The sequence below is a fragment of the Brienomyrus brachyistius genome, chromosome 9 (assembly GCF_023856365.1).
Source record: "Brienomyrus brachyistius isolate T26 chromosome 9, BBRACH_0.4, whole genome shotgun sequence".
Classification (NCBI taxonomy): domain Eukaryota; kingdom Metazoa; phylum Chordata; class Actinopteri; order Osteoglossiformes; family Mormyridae; genus Brienomyrus; species Brienomyrus brachyistius.
In genome coordinates, this window is record NC_064541.1 from 21754793 (window position 1) to 21776598 (window position 21806).

At 49.0% G+C, this 21806-nt stretch overlaps 1 protein-coding gene across 1 annotated transcript; it reads right to left on the bottom strand.

Moving 5' to 3' along the window:
- Positions 1–57: 57 nt before the first annotated feature.
- ddr1 (discoidin domain receptor tyrosine kinase 1) lies at positions 58–21604 on the bottom strand. Its single transcript, XM_049024719.1, has 19 exons — positions 21234–21604; positions 14948–15099; positions 12681–12783; positions 12180–12408; positions 10444–10591; positions 10204–10306; positions 9861–10047; positions 8465–8714; positions 7928–8014; positions 7732–7785; positions 7188–7345; positions 6231–6432; positions 5850–5963; positions 5427–5725; positions 5131–5258; positions 4346–4543; positions 3299–3554; positions 2744–2893; positions 58–2625 (listed from the first exon to the last, which is right to left on the bottom strand). The coding sequence occupies exons 2-19, from the start codon at positions 15030–15032 to the stop codon at positions 2485–2487; spliced, it is 2892 nt and encodes a 963-aa protein (XP_048880676.1). The 5' UTR covers positions 15033–15099; positions 21234–21604; the 3' UTR covers positions 58–2484.
- Positions 21605–21806: the final 202 nt, after the last annotated feature.

Sequence of the window (21806 nt, forward strand, 5' to 3'; positions counted from 1 at the left end):
CTGACAACCGTGAATATGAACAGGCCTCTAAATCGAGAATACGACAAACACTGCATATTATCTGAAAAGGTCGCTTTATTAATTCATCTACAAAAAGTACACCAGAGAAAGAAAACGGCAACAAAATGGGAAGACCCAAAATATCAAATTTCATATATTAGTGAAGGAAAAAGATCATTTTGTATATTTACATATTAGTTCTGGTTTAAAGACTGAGGACGATACATGTCTTATAAAAAATGTTTAGGGAAGTACAGTGTATCAAAAATGAAACTAACGCACGGACAAGCTGTTCCACTGATCTCTCCAAAATGGGATTATTTTAATTTTATGCTCACCACACGGCAAAAAGTATGTGGACACCCCTATTAATTAGCGGAATTGCCTAATTAAGCCACACCCAATGCTGACACAGGTGTATAATTAAGCACAAAGTCACGCGATCTCCTGCAACAAACGGCAGAAGGGGTGGTTTTACAGAAGGTGCTAACGGCTCAATCCCAATGTCCTCCTGGGGTCTATGCTCTGAACCCTCACAGACTTAACTGACATCACCTGGCAAGTGACCGAGTGTGAGAGGCTGCAAGGGTCCGAAATAGTATAAGTAGGATTGGGACAGTATGTTGTGATGTTACCTTGACGACATCAAAACATGTTCCTTACTATTGTGGATTTGGGACATTTTACGATGAAATTTGTACTTTTTTCACAGCCTAGACATTTCAGGGACTGATTGCCTAATATGAATCCAGGCTCTAGCCTTTGAGTGGATGAGAGGTAGTTATCAAATGGTTCTTTTTTGTCAAAATGGCATCATTAAGCAAAAACTCAAAATATGTGCATCCTTGATTGTGGAGACTGGGATCAGACCAGTGACTTTCCACGTGGCACCATCACAGGATGCCATTAAGTCAGTTCACCAGATCTGGCTCGCTAGAGCTGCCCTGGTGGGCTGTAAGTGAGGTCATTGTGAAGTGGAAACATCTTCTGCTGTGAAATCATCAGTCACACAAACTCCTTTTCCCAAACCAGCTTGATGGACCGAATGGCCTCCTCTCGTTTGTAAATTTCGTATGTTCTTAAGTGACCAGATCACTCTGCATCATTACCCACCCTGAATGGCAGAAAATCCCACCAGCAATGTTACAAGCTTTTATTGGGAAGCCTTCCCAGAAGAGCACAGGATATTACAGCAGGAAAGTGTGACCAACTTCATATTTAAATCCGATATTTTGGAATGAAATGTTGGACAAGTTGGTGTCCACATGCTTTTGGCCATATAGTGCCAGTTGCCCTCACTTCCACCCAGGTCCTGGAGTGCCCCCTACAAACATGGGGGCATAGCAGGGTTAGAAAGATCTGTACTGAGATTTCAGTAGTGCTTGTACATTTAACGTGTCCTGTACAGATGTGGCACATCTGTGCCGAGCACCAGAGGACTTGATAGCGACGTACACAGCCCTGGGACACGTCAGCACAAAATCTGGGTCGTCTCTCCCATCTTCTCCCAAACAATGGGGACATGCAAAGTGCATATGCTGTTTTCTCCACACGAGGGCCAATCCAGAGGGGACCTCCCCAAGGGGAGATCAGGTACGGCTCCCAGTCCACGTGTAGAACCAACTCATCCTCCAGTCTGTTCCCAAAGCTGTCGTCAATCTAGGATTACGTCATGCTGCAGTTTATGATTTGGGTCTGGCCTGAGATTGGCGTGTGATGGATTAATGCTTAATACCTCGGCCATGGCGCTTTGGCACAGCGGGCGCTGGGATATACCGCATGCCACTAGGTTAACATACTGGCGATGACATGTTTTTGAAATTCCCCAAAAGGTACAGCGTGGCTGCGTTTTAAAAGTACAGAACCAGAATAACCCTCCACCGTTAGCCTTTGAATCAGCAATAGCAACAGAAGCTCTAGTGAACTATGTTACAGTAGGTAGCTAATGTGTTACTAGCGTGACGGGAGTACACCATGCTCTCCACGCGCAAACCGCAGTGGAGAAACCCTCAGCTAGTCTGCTAACCTAATTTCTCAATGCCACGACAAGAGAAATCAGATTAAAGCTGCTGCTATTCCGCGACGGCCCCGAGGGTAACTGTTAATTTAATTTTCAATTTTTTTTGGTTATTGTTTTATCGGATATTACATACATCTCATTCTGCCGATTTAATCACGTTTCAGTTCAATATATTCAGATAAAGACCTCATACAGTACACATTTACACTGGTGCAAGTAAAAAGAACTCTGTTCACAGCCCGGCTCGCGCTATGCAGATATACACCCACTTCCCATCACCCAGCATTGCGGTTACATTCAAATCTAGTTTTTTCTGTAGGCAGAAAGGGGGGGGGGTCTGCTTGTAACCGAGCCAGCGGTGTTTCAGACCCACCCCAAAAAAAAAAACATGCGGCAGACCTCAGCCGCCCACCTCTCTCTGTGTGCTGCACTCATGGCCCCCATGTCACACCCCCTCCTGCTACTTAGACCATGTTCATGGCATCCTCCGTCAGGAAGGAGTGGATGTAGGTGAAGGAGGGCCGCAGCTTGCAGTCCCGGTTCCAGCAGCTCAGCATCAGCTCATAGAGGCCCTGTGGGCACACGGCCGGCCGGTTCAGGTACACCTGAGATGGGGGAGCGCGAGGCAGGGCTCAGTAAGCATGCCCAGGACCGGGAGGCAGAGACACCCAAAGGTATCCACCAATCAGGATGCAATATCTTAATTGGGGGGGCTGGATTTACCTGCCGGCCTTGGTCCCTGAAGAACTCGCCTGCGTTGTCGATGACCTGCTCGTCTGTCAGGGTGGGGTACGGTTGTGCCTGACACACATTCAGCATCTCCCACAGTGTTACGCCGAATGCCCACACATCACTGGCTGTTGTGAACTTTCCCTGGGAGGGGGGGGGTTGGAGGTGGTCAGCGTCAACCAGCAACTCGTGAGCGCATACACACCCCCATCATGATGGAACACACTCCTCTTCTGAATTTGCTTCTGTAATATCTCTTGCTCTGTCTCTCTCTCTAACGCATCAAACATCCAGGATCCAGGGGTCTGTTTCACGAAGGATTTCTCGCTCAGCTGTATAATTTGTCAGATATAAGTCATTCCAGACTTTATCTTCTTTCACTTACTTTGAGCCCAGAGTACCTTAAATCCGCTTTTTTATCTGACTAAGCTTGTGAAACAGCCCCTTGACTTGAACCTCATGAGACCAAACGTTAGTTCTCATTGAATGCGCTCATTCCTAAGCGTATCCCAACGAAACTGAAATGGCCAGAATCCAGGCGCTTCTCACCATGAGGATGCACTCCCAGGCCATCCAGCGGATCGGGAGCACGGCTCTCCCCTGGATCCTGTAGTAATCCCCAGCATACAGGTTCCTGCTCATCCCAAAGTCTGCGATTTTAATCTCGCGCTCGCCCCCAACCTGGTCGCGCTCCCCACCAACAAGGCAGTTCCTGGTGGCCAGGTCGCGGTGCACGAAGTTCAGGGAGGAGAGGAACTTCATGCCGGAGGCAATCTGACTGGCCATGGAGATGAGGGCGGGGTAACTGGCAGAAAGGAGCAAAGATGTTATACTGGTCAGCATCAAGTAGCTACATGGTCCAGTCTGCCATCCACATGTGAAAATCAGATCTATACAGACATCCATACATCCACCCCCTCCCACACACAAGTTGGTCTTCCTATCTAAATAGGGACCATCCATTCATTTCTATGGGGAAAAAACCCTAATTCCAATCACAACACCCTAAACCCCTACCCAGCCCTAACCTTAACCATAAGTAACCAACCAAAATACAAAACTTTTATCACTTTTACTTCTTTGATTGCATTCACATATTTTTATGAAATTGAGGTTATCCAAATGGGGACCTGAGGGAGTGTCCCCAAACGTAAGGAAGTTTCAGGTTTTACCGAACTTTGGGGACATTGTGGCCCCCAAATATGATGTATGCAAACAAACCAATCCACCAACACCCCCCCCCCCCCCCACACACACACACACACACAGCAGTAACATTACAGACTCTGACCTCCAGGGGTGCAGGTTCAATTCCCGCCCCCTGGCTCTGCGTGTGAAGTTGGCACATTCTCCCCATGTTCATGTGGTGTATAGCAGCCCAATGACGTGTGGATAAGTGCAGCAGGGTCTGTATGTGCTGTGTGAGGGACTGGCATGCGATGCATGCCCTGCAGGAGCCTGGGGTGTCCTGAGAGGCTTCAGACACACTACTGCCTCACACTGGTGGGGCAGCTATAGAAAGCGGAAGGAACGATATGTGGAGAGAAAAGATCATTTAAGGAAGACGGCCAGTTCCCACAGAAGGGCGCTCACTACCTAATGGTTGGGGCATGGTGCGAGGGTCCCGCCTTGTCCAGCAGGACCCTGCTGGAGAGATACTGGTTGAGATCCCCGCTCTCCATGTACTCAGTCACCATGCATAGCGGGTCGCTGCTGACACACACACCCAGCAGCTGGATGATGTTCGGGTCCCTCAGTCGAGACAGGATCTTAACCTCTTTCAAAAAGTCATTTCTAGGAGACCAAAAAAGTAAAAAACAACTCTGTAAATAGCTAGTGTGGCAACCAGAGGCTTCAAAAATACAGTATCAACAAAAGACGACACTCCAGAGGATTCAAAACGAGAGTGGCGCAGTAAGTGTTCTGCCCTGCCCTCTGCCTTGCCAAGCTCGCCGCTGTGTTTGCTCAATGCAGCTCATTGTGCTGTTTGCTGGAGAACAGCCAGCCTGGCCTTACTATCCTTTATAATGTCTTTGGCTGACATTCTAATCCGGAGCTGATACTATTAAAATCCAGGAATTAAAAGTAGCCTTAAAGTCGGCTGGGCAGAACATTGCCGCAGTGTTTCATGACAGAGTGCTGAAATCGCCGTAATTAAAACCAAGTGGCCCGATTTCATCCTGATCTGGTTTTTATGGCGAGCCACTAACAGGAATGTACTGGTGACAGCCCACGGACTTGGCAATGGCACACAAAGATGGCATTATTTATGGGCAAGGAATGCTGCTGCAGTGATCCCTAAGGATCCCCACCGGCTCGAGATGCTACACAAACAGTGCCAAGGATCCTCACTGGCTCTCACAGTCAGCGCAAACACAGACCTGGCGTTCTTAGAGGCGTCGGGCCGCAGTATCTTCACCGCCACCAGCAGAGGTCGCCCTTTCCTCACGTTAAAGGGAAACTCCAGGCTGGGCAGGTCTTGCGGGTTCTCGATCTCACACAGGTGGACCTGCAGAGGACACAGGCAGGACCATGCAGGTACACCGGGCTAAAACATGACACACTAGGGTCGTGATGGGCAAGTCTGTGGCTAGGAAAAATTCTAGAAAAAGGACAGAACGATTAATAATAACGGTGGTACTAGTAGTAGCCGAAGCCTGAGTAATTAACAATGTACCTCTCCAAACTGCCCCTCTCCCAACTTCTCCTTGAAGACGAGATACTGACGAGGCAGCTCGGGAAGCGGATGGCAGTCCGTTGGGGCAGAGAGGGCAGGGACGGCGTAGGTGTTGTTCCCACTGACGCCCTGGAGGCTAACAATGTCGGCCTCGGCGTAGTGGGGCACGCTGGCGGCACCCAGGGGCAGTGAGAGAGGTGGGGGAACTGAGGGTAACTGAGGGTGGGGCGGGGCTCCGGGGTAAGGGGGTGGATCCTCCTGCGTGGGTACAGCCTTCTCATCCAGGTCAAACCCACAGCCTGGGGGGGAGTGAACATCAGTCACCGATACACACACTCTCACACAGCAGGCTGCTAATACTGCAAGAAGAATGGTGCCATCACACACATATTAATGGGGGTGGGGGGGGTCCATGCCTCTTACCCTGCTTTACATTGTGCATCTTTTCCGGCACACTCGTGCATCCGTGTGGCCAGTTCTTGGCATGCCTCTGGTCAGACAGTAGGACGTGATAGGCTGGGTTGTTTAACAGCAGGGCTAGGCAGGTAGGGGGAGTCACAGCACGCAATGCAGGGCGAATACACGGCAGTTAGCATCGCACTACGGTACTGTTATGCTCGGTACTGTTATGCTATGCTAACACACGCTAGTTAGCATCGCACCACAGGACCGTCACGCTATGTTAACACGCAGCAGGCGGTGAACACAGCATTAAGAGGACACACTCTGGCTAACCGACGCTGGTAGCAATAGACAGACCATGCAGATGTTGGCTCACACACTCGCCATTTTGCATACCCTTACCTGTGCTGTCGCGGTCCCCCCTGGACCGGAGAAGCGCACTGGGCTCCTGGTACTCGGCGTCACCATCGCGGTCCCGGTCATTGGGGAAGGTGTGTATGCGCTGGTAGCGACTGGAGTAGCTGTGCGTGTTGTTGATGACCACGTTGTCCGAGGGGACTGAGAGGTGCACGCGCAGCTCGTCACCAGAGAGGCTACCCTGGGCCTGAAAGGGACAGCATGTCTGCTATAACATAAGCTTCGTACACTCATTCAGTATAGTATGCTCACTTCAGTACAGTATACTCAATGAGTATACTCACTTCATACAGTTCACTCACATGCTTACTTCAGTACAGTATGCTCATTTCAGTATAATATATTCACTGCAGTATGCTCACTTCAGTACAGTATACTCAATTCAGTATAGTATATTCACATTATTATATTGACTTCAGTGCAGTATAAACACACTAATGACTTGGTACACTAAACTCATTTCTGACTCATCATTCTCACCATAAAAAAAACACTCACTACTCTATAATCACCACACCAAAGCCAGCCCACTAAAGTATAACTACTGCAGTCCAAGACAGCATTACAATGCATGATTCAGTCGTACTCCACTACTCCCTCTTACATTAGTAAGTAGTAAGCCCACAGGTATACTCCGTGTTACACAGTATAGTACATGAACTACAGTATATAGAAGACACATGCATTACAGTATTATATACTCATTACAGTACTCAATGCAGTATGCCAATTACAGTATAGTATTCCAATTAAGGTGTAATCATTACAGTGCGGCATATTCACTACAATACTCAGCACAGTATGCTACGGTTTACTTATCACAGTACAGCAGCCACATTTATGCTCCCTAATGTAAACATTATGACTGGAACAGAAGCTAAACAGTCATCAGAAACAGTTCTCACACACCCTAGGTCAGACACTCCCACCTCCCTCACCTACCTTGCCGAGTATTTTCTTCCAGTACTGCCTCCAAAGAATGAAAACTATTACAGCCAGTAACAGTAAGATGATTCCCACCAGGCAGCCAATCAGGATGGAGGTGTCGCTGCTGTCGTCCTTGGCGACGGGCATGCCGGGTCTTGGGGATTTTCCCATCTCTGTTAAAAAAAAACCAAGCGAGCGAGTGAGTCAGTCAGGCAGGGTTTTTTCCTGGCGACTCTGCTTCTGAGAGTCCCCAGTGGTCGACGATGTCACACCAGCATCATGTCCACGTTCAATGAGTCGCTGAAGAGGTGACCCTGCGGTGAACTGGGAGGACTGAATAATACCGTCGTGTGGTGTCTGATGCCTCAAACAGGAAATGCACACTTCACACAGAACAGTATTTAACGGGCGAAGTCAGTAAAACAATGAGTGCGGCCCGGCCGGCCACACACAGGCACGCCGTCGAATGCTCCTTCAGGATTATCACTCCGCTTGGTCAATCACGCCTGACATGAGGTCACATGAGCGGACGCACCAACCTGCTGTCCCTGTCGCTCACCTGACAGCGTGCTGTTGTCTGTGGTGTTGTTCACAGCGTGCGTGGTGGGGGGGTCTGGAGGAAAGAGTGGGGGCAATGGGGTAAATGTGAAGAGAAAGGGAGAGAGGGTATGCCACGGGACGCGTACGGGATGCCCGCCCAGACACACACACACGCAGGCCAACTTTCTGCCCCCAAGACAACGTGCAGGACTCACCAGTGCCGAGTCCGGTGCTTGCAGGGCTGGGGGCAGTGGGTGGCCAAGAGGGACCGGGGGCCACAGTAGTTGGTGCCTCATAGGGTTCTAAGGAAAAGTAAAAACCATGACTAAGGTCAAACAAATACATAGATCCCTATAACTCAATTACAGACTGTGCCCGTCAGGCGTATATAGGCATACAACAGTACATTAAACTCCCACAGTCCCCGGCTACAACAGAAAACCTCTAATTGTTCTAATTAGGGGCCAGCTCCAATCCTGCATATTGCGCTGCTTATGAATTCAGATCCAGCACACCTTGGGTAACACATACGACTGTAACAGAAGCTGTCTGCAGACAGTGTGAACCCCCCCCCCACGAGCTTATTGGCTGAAGCCACCTTGACTGCGTGGGCGCCCCCCAGTGCTGCTGAGCTCCTGTGCCGTGCTAATAGTCTGCAAGCGTATTGCGGTGGCATCACGTCGCCATGCACCCCCACTCGTGCCTCCTCCCACACGCCCCCCTCCCCCGTCACCCCGGGTGGCTCTACGCACCAGAGTAGAATGAGATCTCGCTGATGAGGAGCCAGCGGTCCGAGAATGAGAAGTGGCAGCGCAGGAACTGGGCCGGGCGACCTCCCAGGGGCAGGGTGATGGGTCGAGACGAGGGGTCTTTTAGGTCCGACAGGGGCACAGGGAGGGACAGGGGCGGGGCCAGCCACGGACGCAGCACCCCAGGCTTGAAATAGCACTCCACCTTGCTGAAGACTCTCACCCCCTGGGTGTGTCGGTTGTTACTGTGCACCTGAGGGAGAACAGAGAGAGAGACTTACAAGGTGTGTCTGACAAGCTGAAACAGAGAGAAACCTAATGCTCAGCTGGAATAAATGACCTCAGATAAAAAGAAAATGAGTTTTATTAAAAAGCAGACTAATGGCTTAAAATCCACACACACACTTCAGATGAGGCTCCTGCATCTATTCAGCAAATGCTTCCTGTCAGACCGTGTGGAACAGAGGAGCGGCTAGCCACAAACACCCCGGAGACCTGTAAAACTCTTCATTCTAGCTGGGATTTAATTTCTTGGGGGTGGGGAGGGACTAAGACAGCCTAAACCGACATTCCAAAACAGCCCGGGGAAGGAAAAAAAAAAAAGGAAGACAAAAGCACATTGGGCAACATTTAGGTGTTTTTTTAAACAATGCATTTTAAAACAACAATGGAAAAACAAAGAGATTCACTGAGTGAGGAAAACCAAGGGAGGGACCGGCAGAGAAGCACATTAGCGGGTAATTAAACACCCCGCTGAATTACAGACTACTTGTTGCGGACAAGATAATCGTCTTCAGATGCAGAATTCGATTTCCGTTGTGGGAAGGGGAAAGGGTTAATTCAAATGATGATTCAAAATAAATTCCTTTATGACGCATAAAACTTCGTGCTAACTGGTCTGTTTATCGTGACCATCCAGTAACTCATAACATGTGTCCATGGAGGGATTTTTCTCTGTACAGCACATGCTCAGCATTGGCAGCACATGCTGGTATGACCGGCACCTCGCCTCTCGCCTCCACTGCTCTCCATCACCACCTCCCATGACCCCAGTTACAGGTCGAGATCGGTGCTGTGCACCTGCATGCGTGTGACTCGAATGATGTCATCACACTGTGCTTGTTCACCCCCGTCGGCCTGATGGAGCTCTCAGATAACCTGGGGTCTTTCCCGGCAAAGATGATAAACATTCCCACTTGGGTACTGAGTTACTGAAACAGCATGACTTTGTTCCAAGGATCATGCTGCAGGTTTTATGGGAGAAATACGACAAACTCAGTTGGAGAAGCTATGTGTACAATCAGTTGAAAGAGCCGTGAGTGAGAATCCTGCCCACTCTGCATTCCAAAGCCTCTTTTCCCAACCCACTTGGTTTCCACTCAAGCTCCTATGCACTGACCTGCATGCTGTGGAAGATGCGTGGTCTCTCGAAGTGGAATTCCACCTCCACGCTACCCTGGCCCAGTGCGTCACGACTCCAGCCCAGGTAGTCATAGCCAGGCCACACACGGAGCTCCTTGCTCTGGATGAAGTCGTCACCCCCCAGGATGCCATCGCACAGCTGGCCCAGGCCCCCGAACTGCATCCTGACAGGAGACGGCACTGAGCGCTCCGCTCACACGCCAGCACCCTAAGCTGCAGAACTCTCATCCCCCGGCCAATCAGAAAGTGACCCTGAGTTTGATCTGTACATGTGTCTATGACTCTCCTTCATGTTTAGAGACAGTAATAATGATCAGTACCCTCCCTCTGTGCTGCCATCGTAGGTGGAGTCGTTCAGATGGACCAGCGACCCGGAGAGGTTCATGACATGTCCAACCGGGGCCGTGTAGGCCTTCAGGCCGTCTGAGAGTGAGAAAGTGACACGGTTACACACACACACACACACACACACACACACATTCTGCCACTGCTCCAGATCACACTGCGTAGATGGTCATAAATGTCCAAGGGAATCCTGCAGAAGAGTCACGCTCACTCACCGTCCCACAGGCATCCGTAGAGCTCGACCCGCAGACAGACGCTCATCACGCGGTCGGCCAAAGGGTAGAAGCGTACCATCCGCGCCACAATGGCCGGGCCCAAGTCCTTTAGCACCACGTCATACGTATTTTCATTCCCTGACACCACCTGGCCGAGGAGGAGGGTGATTACAGTCACAGCACCACGCGAAATATACTTTTAGTGCTTGCAGCGAACACAATAAATATGATTATGGCTGTAAAAAATAAACTTTCCAGAACAGACTAGGCTCTTAACTCCACTGCAGTAAAATGGGGGAGCTGGAGGGAAAATATTATGTATTTTTTTAATGTCTTGTGCAATAGAAAAACTGCAATGAAAAAAAAATTGTGTCCTTGGTTTAATTGACTTATTTACTCCGCAGGCTGGTGTTAAATTGGTTTCTGACCAATCAGATAAGTGCATGATAAATAGATTTTAGGTCACCTATGTAATGCTGTTTAAAAAACAGAAGCACATTCATTAGAAAACACATGGGGGACACAGGCACCCCAGGGGAGGGGGGTCAGTGTCAGGTGAATGCTGACTTCATTCCACTCATTTCACCTGGGCTTCTCTACCTGCCTGATGAATGCCTCCTCTGCCACCCCCCACCCCCCAAGGGTGCATGAGCCTGACACCCAAAACCTGTCCCTGTTCCCCGCTTCCATGCTAGACTACGTGCTCCCTAACAGTCTGTGACATGATAATGGGGGGGGGGGGGGGGGGCGGTGACTCCTGGAAAACATTGTCATCTCCAGTGTGCTTCCCCGATGTCGCCAAGAGACCCCCCCAGGGAAGCAGTGCTAATTACAAAGCTCTGTGGACCCCAGCTGCTCCCAGGTGGGGCCTCAACTGACGGACTTAAAGGCACCGCATGCGGGTCTGAGCCCCGGCGTCCCTGGGGGGGCGGTAAAGTTTACTGCCAGGATGGAGAGAAGCGAAAACCTGTAACTGTCATTAATCCTCAGACGAGGAAGCTGTCCATTGCAGGGGCTCAGCCCCCGTGTCCCACCCCCCACACTCCCTCACAGGCCCTGTGCCTCCTCCACCATCTTGTATTGGTCAATGAAATATCTCCATTGAGACATAATTTTCATTAACAAAAGCAGCACTTTTCAGACTCCAGGCCCCTTCCCCCATCATGACTTCTCACACCCCATGTCCCCCCACCCCCCCCCCCCCCATTGCTTCCTCTCGGTTACGGCTGGCTGGCATATCGATTTCAAATCCCTGCAGCCAGCATGCATGAGAGTGTCTCAGACGACAGCGTCTCAGGTCTGGCGCGGCAGGTGACAAGTGTGGCCACATGTCACTCTGCCAATTCAAGGACACCAGAGGCAAAGATGTGATGATGGGAGACCACAGTTTAAGGAGAAAAAAAAAACAGGGGGGCTCTAGACTCCTGCACCTCTGATCGTAAGGTCGCTGGTTCTAAACTCATCTTTGGCAGAATAGTCACATGCTCATCGGGGCTTTCAGCAAGACCCTAAAAGCACCAAGGGGACCCTGAGCTCAGACGCTCAGCTTCACTACCCAGTGTATGTGTTAGTACTCATATGTCTCAAAGGAGAGCATGATGGGATACGTGACATAAAGCCTTCCAATGTATCTGTGCTCGTACTTGTGCGAATGACATCTGAAAGAGTTTTGAGAAAGAATCTCACAACAGAACAGCGCCCCAGTGGCAAGGGGGCAGCATTGCGGCAGCCGGTACCTCCTGCCCCCAGCGGTCCTTCCAGGTGATCCAGTGTTGCCCGTCGCGGGAGTAGCGCAGCCGGTAGCTGCGGGCAAACTCGCGGCCGTGGCCCTCGGCGTGCCGGCCCTGCGTGCCCACCAGCGACAGGAAGTGCAGTGTGCGCAGGTCCACCTGCAGGTACTCGGAGCCGCTGGGATAGACGGAACCGGCCGGGCACCAGGCTCCATCACCTTCCCCTGTGCTTAGTCTGACGGAGGCGGCAGCAAGCGAACGTGTTTACATCCCCCTCTACCTTCTGCCTTTTATAAATGTCTTTCATCTGAATGCTTTGGTGAGATACCATGTTGATTACGAATGCAGTCTGCCGCTAACAATTTAAACCTCCCCGGCATGCAGATAGTATCATCTGTTCTGAGGACAGAGAGATTAATCTCATATGTCATCACTGTCAGCCCCCCTCATGTGACGCGAGATTTAAGGAAGCTGAGGGAGCCGGGCGGCCAGGGGTGCGGAGCGTACCTGCCATGCTTGGCCTCTGTTGAGTCCGACCAGGCACTCGAGGCGGTGATGTCAGAGTCGGGGATGGTGCCGTCCTCCATGCCCAGGGCATAGCGGCACTGAGCTGCACAGTGGGATGGCACAAAGGGAGGGTCAACTGGATACGAGATACTTTATCCGTCACATACATGGTTATACAAGTACAACATGTAATGAAATGTACCCTGAACGACCCTTAGACTGTGCAACACAAAAATACAATCTGAGTAAGGCAAAACGGTTACAATAACCAAAGTTACAATACTAACAAAAATATATACATAAAATGGAGTACAAAATGAATGCAGTGTAATACAGAATATACAGATGTTCTAATATAGAAAATAATCAAGGTTAAAAACTGTATATTTGCATGTGATGTTAGAGCTTTGTATTTAAAGTGCAGTGTACCTTGTCGCAGGAGACATAAGTATAAATATAAATGTACGCAGCAAGGGTGGATGGAAATGTAGTTTACAGATGATATACAGATGACATACTGAAAACAGCAGGTTCCTTAGGAAGAGATGACATGAGTCATGTGTATTAGGGATGTATAGTAAGGATGCGGTGGTGGCATGTGCCGATTGAGGAGTCTTACGACGTGGGGATGGAAGCTTCTCCTGAGTCTCTCTGTGTTTCTCATAATGCTCCTAAAGCGGCTGCCTGATTTCAGTGCCATTATGGTGGCACCATGCCGGGCTCACCAAACTACGGAGGCACCTCAGTCACCGGGAAGCCCGCTGTCTGACAGCCAGACAGATTACGCCACACGCCTGACCAGCAGAGCCCTGAGACATGGTGAATCACGCGCTTCACAGCATTAACCTCGGCTTCCGGGACCAGCTTAACTTCTCTCTCTCGTTGCCACGCTGACATTCCTTAATTACTGAGGCCCAGCAGACCCCAATGGGAAATCTCTTCTGTTGCACTTGTCTCCGTTTTCACTGGCCTGGGGGGGGGGGGGCGTTTGCCCCGGCACCCTCTTGGACAGATCCCATGCCGCACAAAGCCCCTGTCGCCATGGTAGCACGGTAAGCCTGCCCCACGGTGACCCAGAGAGCACAGGACGGGGATTGGAGACAGAGCTCGAATATCAGACGTGAGGTCAGATATCTGCAAACATTATTTAATGTGACATTAACTGGACTGATCTCATAGTGTGGAGGGGGGGGAGGGGGTGATCCTCTTATTTGCTGTCTGAGTCATTAGCTGGGAATTTGTGGCTGGAACACAAACACTAACCCCCCCCCCCCCCACAACACTCTTTCCTCTTTTACAGACAGGTGCCTGTTTCATTACATCACCCTGCTGCCAGAAACACCTCTCGGATTCTCAGGCTGCCGGCCTCGCTCCCCCCGCCAGGACAGCATGACCTCCATGTGGGTTTCATCAGCACAGCACGGTGACACCACTGAATGTCACTGGGGACGCCCCTCACTGCAGCCACCCCGAGTGCGATCCTTTAACCGCCCTTTTGGGCAACATCCTGCCCCATTGTATCTATTTCCCCCATGTGACTCCTGGCACCAGTGCAAATTTATATAAGCCAACCTGACAAGTCACTAGCACGTGGTCTCCTGAGACAGGAAGCATCAGGGGTGGGATGTGAGGGCACCCGAAAGCTGACCACATACTTCAAATGAAGTCAGCGTTTCATGAGTGGTGATCACCGTGTTGGAGCACTGCCTGTCTATGGCCCGTGAGGCAAACTCTATCGTTTGTTCCAATGCCACCCACTTTCCACATTTTCTATACAATATGTGCATTTTCTTGTGTCACTAGTGCCCTGAAAAGTTACAGAAGAAAATACGAAAGCCTTCGCAATCATGCGTTCCTTAGTAGGAAAACTCGATGGACTTGTGCAATGTTATCCACATTTAGGATTGGTCACCTTGAGATTTTAAACATGTAGATAACTTGCAATTCATGGGTAGAGATTGCAAATAAGCATACAGTATGTGGGACTGCAGCACTGAAAACATTCTGCGTGTTCTAGTGTTGTGGCGTGACAGAACATATAAGGAGGGGTCATTTTAAGTATGCGATAGACTGTTCTTGCCAACGTGTTTGATTTCATTCTATCCGGACGTCGTCTGAAGTATGTGGTCAGCTAAGGAGGGCAGCTGGTATCCTAGACACGTGAGCAAAACGTCAGGAACAAAGTAATAAGACAACTGCCTAATGACACATGCCTGGAGGAGGAGCCTATGACCGCAGAGATGCCCAAAGCTGCCCCGCCCACTCACCTGAGTTAAAGTGCCACTCGTTGTCCTGCGAGGTCGACGCAGCCACAAGGATAGCGACGACAGTGGCGAGTAGCGACAGCTTCATCGTCGCCGTGACGATTACAACACACCTAGTTACCTGTCTGGACCTACGCTGACTGCTACAGACATACCTGCCAGAAAGAGAAACATCAGAAATGAATTTAAAAATGGTCTTTAAGACTCGTGAAATCCTCACTCATAAACCAGATCGATGCACCGTTTATTCATCAACAGGGTCACCGCGGTTTTCCCATGGCTGGAAGGGAGAGAGGCGTGAGAAGAAGCAGTAAAAACTGGATCAGCATCTACGGTCATGTAAAGACAGGCCCATGTTCATAGCTCTGGGGAAGGCAGGAGTGCCGGAGGACTGCTTCCAGGGCAGGGAGACAACGGCAAAAGAAAGGGAGGCGCGGAATGCCGAGCCCCCCAAAGGCACTCGCAACAGGCTGTTAGCACTGCACTGAGGAGAGGCACAAAGGGGCCTGTTCTGCAGCTCTCCATCTAGGGGGGTTGGGGGGGGGGGCAGGCAGCTGACACACATGAAAACACAGGGGAATAGGATGCCTGTGTACTGACTGAGGCTGCATCAGCCATGGAGAAAGGGAAGGGAAGGCAGCTGTGTGTGTGTGTGTGTGTGTGTATGTGGGCAAGGGTTTGCATTTACCATATCATAAAGACCAAATGTACCCACAATGTCATAAAAAAACCAGCTACTCTTTAGCTTGTGGGGACTTTTTCAGGTCCCCATAATATAAACCCGAATGAAGAGTCTCTGCAGAGATCTGAATACATACGTTGTGGTTTATATGTGTGTACGCGTGTGTGTGCGCGTGTGTGTGGAGTAAGGTGGGTGCCATTAATTTAACCAATGATTTAAAAAAAAAATAAAAAATGCCTGCAACTTATTTGTTACTTCCACAGGTATCCACGCAACTTTATTTTTCAACGTCACCAGTTTGTTAATTAAAGTAAAACCTTTGTCATCAATTCTCATGCTTGGAATCCTTTCAGTGTCTAATATAGCTGAGGCACTAACCCCAGGTCCCGCTAACGCGGAAATGCGACTGTGTGCGTGAACAGGACTCATCCGCGAGTCCTCGCCGTCCGCCTGCCGGGGCAGCTGTCCAGGGCAGGATGGACTCCGACACACAGGCTGCCAGTGTGGGAGAGCTCTGGCAGGCTTTCAGAAAACAGATCACGCTTCAGAGTGAATGAACTCGGTCCGCAGTGATGAAGGCAGGCTGAGTCAGAGGGGCACCCTGCGTCCAAGCGGGGCACCCCGTACGGCCAGCCATTTAAGCAGAGACCCTCTACCAGCCCACGGCCGTATGGACACAACAGCTGCAGCACCCACAATAACAAAAAAAAAACATCAATAACCTCCATTTTATCTGCACAGATCCAACTCTGTCACAACAACCGAAGCATTTTTACTGCAAGCTGTTAGGTGGGAGGCCGGGGGGGCTGCTGGATCTGAATTTGTGGGTGAGAAAAATAGCGTGAGTAAGCGGGAGTAAATCTAACCACGGAAAAAGAGCATCTTCGCATCCAAATGCTCTCAGCGAGTTACCGCTACTTCTGGCGGACTTCCGCCGGCGCCGAGTCACCCAGCGCCGGCCATTCCGGAAAATCCCAGTGACCACCGCACTCGAAAGTGCACCTCATTGGGCCAGGTGTCCAAGCTCCTACCCCACACAGCACTGCCACAGATCCACAAATATTTGGGGGGGGGGGGTGAGTGTAAATAATGACGGCCGGAGGCAGATGGAAGCGGCAGAGTGTGAATGCTCTCTGTGCGCATCCCCGTCATGAGCGTCTGCCAAAACCTGCCCATCTTGTTTACTGGACGGCGGGTATTTCGCACTCGGTGGGGATCCCACAACCGTGCTGATCGGTAAGCAGCCGAAATCAGGCCCCAGTCTGGGGTTTCGTCTTCGGTCCAGCTTTTCACTCCCGCGTGATGTTTTTCTGCGCCTGCTGAAGAGCCGCCCCACCCCTAATGACCAGCGGCGTCGAGTACGACTGCGGGAAAACTGCGTGGTGTGCGTGCGTACAGCGGATCTGAGTCGGAGCACCATGCTGCCGTGACGGATCAGAAGTGCGGTAAGCAGGACTCCGAGGAGGGAAGGCGCACATCTGGAAAGTGGAAATGCCATTTTCTACTGAGACGGCTTAAAGGGGCTCCGGGGGGGTGGGGGGGGGATGGTACACAGACACACCATGCATACAAATTAAACACTTAGTGCAATGTGAACAAACAACAAGCCTCAACGGAAAATAACCAAACCATAAAGAAAACAGCATTAAGAAATCCACTGTAATCTCTGTGCCACAGCAATGGCTGACCCGCCTCCCAGCCCTGCGTGTCTGAGGCATAGTGTGCTCTCCACACAAAGACACCAGCACTAAACATTCCTCATGCTGTCTAGATGATGGGGGAGATCCTCCTAGCCGACTAACCACTTAAAGCAGGGGTGTGTAACCTGTTGCATGGAGGCCCGGTGTGGGTGCGGGTTTTTGGGATCGCCTCTCAGTCAGCCAATAATAAGACAGCGATTCTGGCGACCCACTGTTACTGGCTGATTGAGAGGTCAGTGCAATTCTGACAGGCGTTAACAACGAGATGGCAGGGAAAGGGAGAAAAGATCCCATATTTACATTGGGGGTAGGGTTTTTTTTTTTTTTTTTAATTTTGGGTTATGTGAAAAGTATGGCAAGGCTGTTCACACACTGACTTTTGGAGGGGGGTGGGGACTCCCAGTCAGGGCAGGTTGAGCGGGAACATGTCAAGCTAAGCTCAGCATTTCAAGTAGCACCGAGAACCTGGTTATGGCCTCTCCATCGCCAAAGTGAGAAAACTACAAGAAAATCCTGCCCGCCACCTGCCCGCCCCGGGGGCCTGAGCGCTCTCACTTCATAAAACAGAATCCGGTCCGGACACCCCTGCTCATTCCTCCCACCCCCAGCTTCTGAGAAAAGAAAAAAAAAAAAAAACACTTCCTTTAATGTATTAATTACACAGACAGTTATTCCTACACACTCTTCTGACCTGAAAAGGAAACATGATGTCACTTCTTATTTCGTGGGGGAGAAGGTAAAAAAAAAGGTCTTTGATGTGTGATCTACCCTTGGAAAGTTCTTGGACGCCTTTGCCATGGCAGTAAACTGGGATAATTATTTGCAGGATGCCAGAGGGGCTGCTGCGGGCAGGGGGATCGAAGGAATACACAGGGAGTCGTGAAGCGTGACCTGAAAGAAAAAAGTCATCACTGGGGGATGTCAGAATGGCCCCCGCCTGGAAGGGATGGAATCCACCACAAGCCACAGACAATACAACACCACCAATTATGTTCAAGGCAGAAAATAATATATATAAATTCATATTATAACCTTAACCCCTTACCAGCCCTAACCATAAGTAACCAACAAAATGAGACTTCTGCCATTTTTAGTTTTTTGATTGCAATCACAAATCATTATGGGGGAAGTGAAAAATGGTCCCTATAACGTCAAAATAACAGGTTTTGCCCATTGCTTCCGGGATAGGCTCCGGACCCCCCACGACCCAGTAGGATAAGCGGTTTGGAAAATGGATGGATGGATGAAAACGCAATATACATTCATTACCATCTGTGGAGCAATTAAGAGGCTAAGAGCCTTTACCATGGGTAGTGTGGCAAAATTACTCTTCCAATGGAGGAATCTGATCCAATGACCTTCTGATCACAATCACAGCGTCCTGATCCACCGAATTGCACACTGGCCCCCTTGACAGTTGGCTCGACAGTGTTCAGCTCTACCTGGCTGTCACATGCATGACCTGACCTTCTGATATCAATCAATTCTCTTGCCACTGGCTCCATAGTAGCCATCAAGCGCTTATGGAAAATGAATAGAGCATTTCAATCTGTCACTATATGGTTTAGCAGACCCTCTTGTGTAGAGCTACATAAGCTTTCATAAGCTTACAGTGTATGTATCCATAGGTAAGGGCACAGCACATGCCTTCCACAGAAATATAATACTATCATAAAAACCAAAACCCATAAGAACAGCTTTCCCAAACAGTCCCACACAAATGCTATATTTCTGCCATTTAATTTGTGAGGTGAGCTGCCCTGGGGGGTGGGTGGGCAATGGAGACAGCTGGGGGGGGGGGGGGAGACAGCTGAAAGACCGGTGGCGGCTTCAAAGCGGGAAAAACGGGATCAAGGGACAGAAAGTGGGAGTGGTAGAGGGATGAATGAAGATAACGTGAGGAAAGACAAATTGCTTAAACGATCAATTATGTCTTCAAAGATGAGCTGGGCGGAGAGAAACCAAAGTGAGGAATAGAGGGAAGGGGGACCTGGGGCTGGGGCTGGGTTATGTTTGCTAAACATCAGCACAAACAGAGGTGAAGCTGCTTTTGGACAGCCGTCCCTCACTTTCTGTTTATTGAAGTAGAGTTACATCAAACACCTACAGAATCCTGTGTGTGTAATACTCTCGCCTCACCGTGGATGTTATCACTGGATGATAAAACTGCTGAACGTTTGCTGGATTCGGGAATTCAGCTCCAATACAGATTCCAACCGAAATATGTCTCTCGGCATAACACAAAGCGGTTTGTTCGCTCTTTGGGGTGCACGCAATAAATACAATGTCCTTCAGATATGCAGGAAATCAGCTGGTGATGAATAAAATGAGCGTAATATCGCTTTTTGGCAGATATCGGCTGCACCGGAAACCATGGTGACCATAAAAACAAAATCATAGAAGCAGCTTATATTAAAGGTCAATCACCATGTTTCTTGTCCATCACTGCTCAGGAAGAGATAAGTATTACAGAGAAACCCTTGCCTCCATTAGACAGAAACTCAATTGAAATATTCTGCTGTGTTTATACAACTAATATTACTACTACTACTAAGTAACTGGAAAGTAACAAAGAGGCTTGCAGTGCCCTCCATTCACACATGGGCCTACTCGATGTCATGGGAATGTTTCTCACTGCACTTCATTCGGCTCTATTAAAATTTTAAAGTGAAAAACAACCACTATTAAAATCAATGCATAATGGTGAACGTGGTAGCTGCATGATTTTTTCACTCACACTTCATTGTTTATTGAAAATACGTTGCTGTAACTTCACCTGAAACCTCATTTTGCCACCTTTACATTGGCCAGACGACTCATGGGTGTTAAACTTTTCACAACAAGCCAAACAGCAGGTCCAATGCATCAACCCATAAAATATTTTTAAAAGACTAAAAAAATATAACTTTTAAAATAAGTATAAGACTTTCAACGTAACACTCTATTTTCACCCAATAAATGGGGGAACATTCTTATGTTAAGAATCTTGTCACGGCCCTGCCCACGTTGATACACCCTGTGTAGATTAGATGTTTGGCACAACTTCGAATATATTTAACGACATATCTTGCCGATCAGTCTTGAGTTGTGTGCATTTTACACAACATAACTACATGGCTTTGTATTCACTGTGAATAATAATGCTCAAAAAAACATGAGGAAAAAAAAGGAAGGGTAGTTTTCATGAGTGAACTTTTACAAACGAACGACAAACCTCATCTTGAAAAAGCGGCTTTATTAATCACACCTCAGCATACATTTTAACTCCAAAAAACGTATCATTACCTTTCTCCAAGACAGACCCTTTGTACAGTAAGGCTTCTGCCCTGTGTTTTCAACCCCGCAATAAATAAGCTTCATCCAGCCTGGCAGGCCACAACTTGAACGCTGTAATTACTAATAAAGGTCCAACGCTAAACTACAGCAAAAACCACTTGCATCACTTGTTATTACAGTCGAGAAACGTAAACTTAGTATTACGATAACGGTAATTTAAAAAGGTCAAATAAAACGTCTACTGCAGATGACAGACTCTTCAAAACGGGACGCGGCCGTATACAACATAAAATCCAATGATTACGATATAACTTCATAAAGTCGGTGTTTGGGACGCTGTAGGTAAAGGATCCGTGTTAGACAGACAAATAAACAGGCGCAACGTTACACCGCGCAGTGCGTCTTTCCCTGGTGCCAAGCAACTTTCCCTTATACAGATCCAGACACGCAGACGCCAATTCACAGCGAGTTAGAGACCCCGACACGCTAACAAATACATAGATTTGGAAAAATATATGTACTTTTGCAGTGTTGCAATACACGTCTAAAACCCATTTAGAAACAACTGGCAGATACAAAAGTTTGTTGGACAAATGTTATATATGCAGGCAGAGGACTGTACGCCGTTTACCTAAAAGACGAGGTCCCTCACAGATCCTTCTTGCTCCCCTTCGATTCCCTGGCAAAGATATTAACTGCGCTGCTACGCTTTTGCGCAAATCCGGAGATAGTCCGCGGTTACTGTAAGGTCCAAAATATCGCTCGACCGCTGTCAACGTCACAGAAGAAAATAAAAATATAAACAAAAGAATTATCTGAGAAAACAATCCAGGGGGGAAAACAAGTTATGTCCTATATATGGCACAGTAAGAGAAAGGACGCGTACTTAAAAACAAGATTTTTGAAAAGGAGAAAAAAGACGTATAAAAGTTAAACGCGTTGGGACGCCTTTATATTTTTCAATCAGAGCCCGGCTCTAAACCTCAGCTACCCGTGAGGCCAGCAAACGCCACCAGGTGCTCATTTACATAGCCGCACCAGCTCTGACCAATCACGGTACTGATCCAGGTGTTCATTTGCATACCCTACCAGGCAACTGGCCAATCAAGAATCTCTCTGGGCGGGACTCCGTGACCCAACTTGAAAGTATGAAATTCAATGTGAGCCCCGGAGACTAATGGATTTTTTGTAGGTGGTGCGCTGT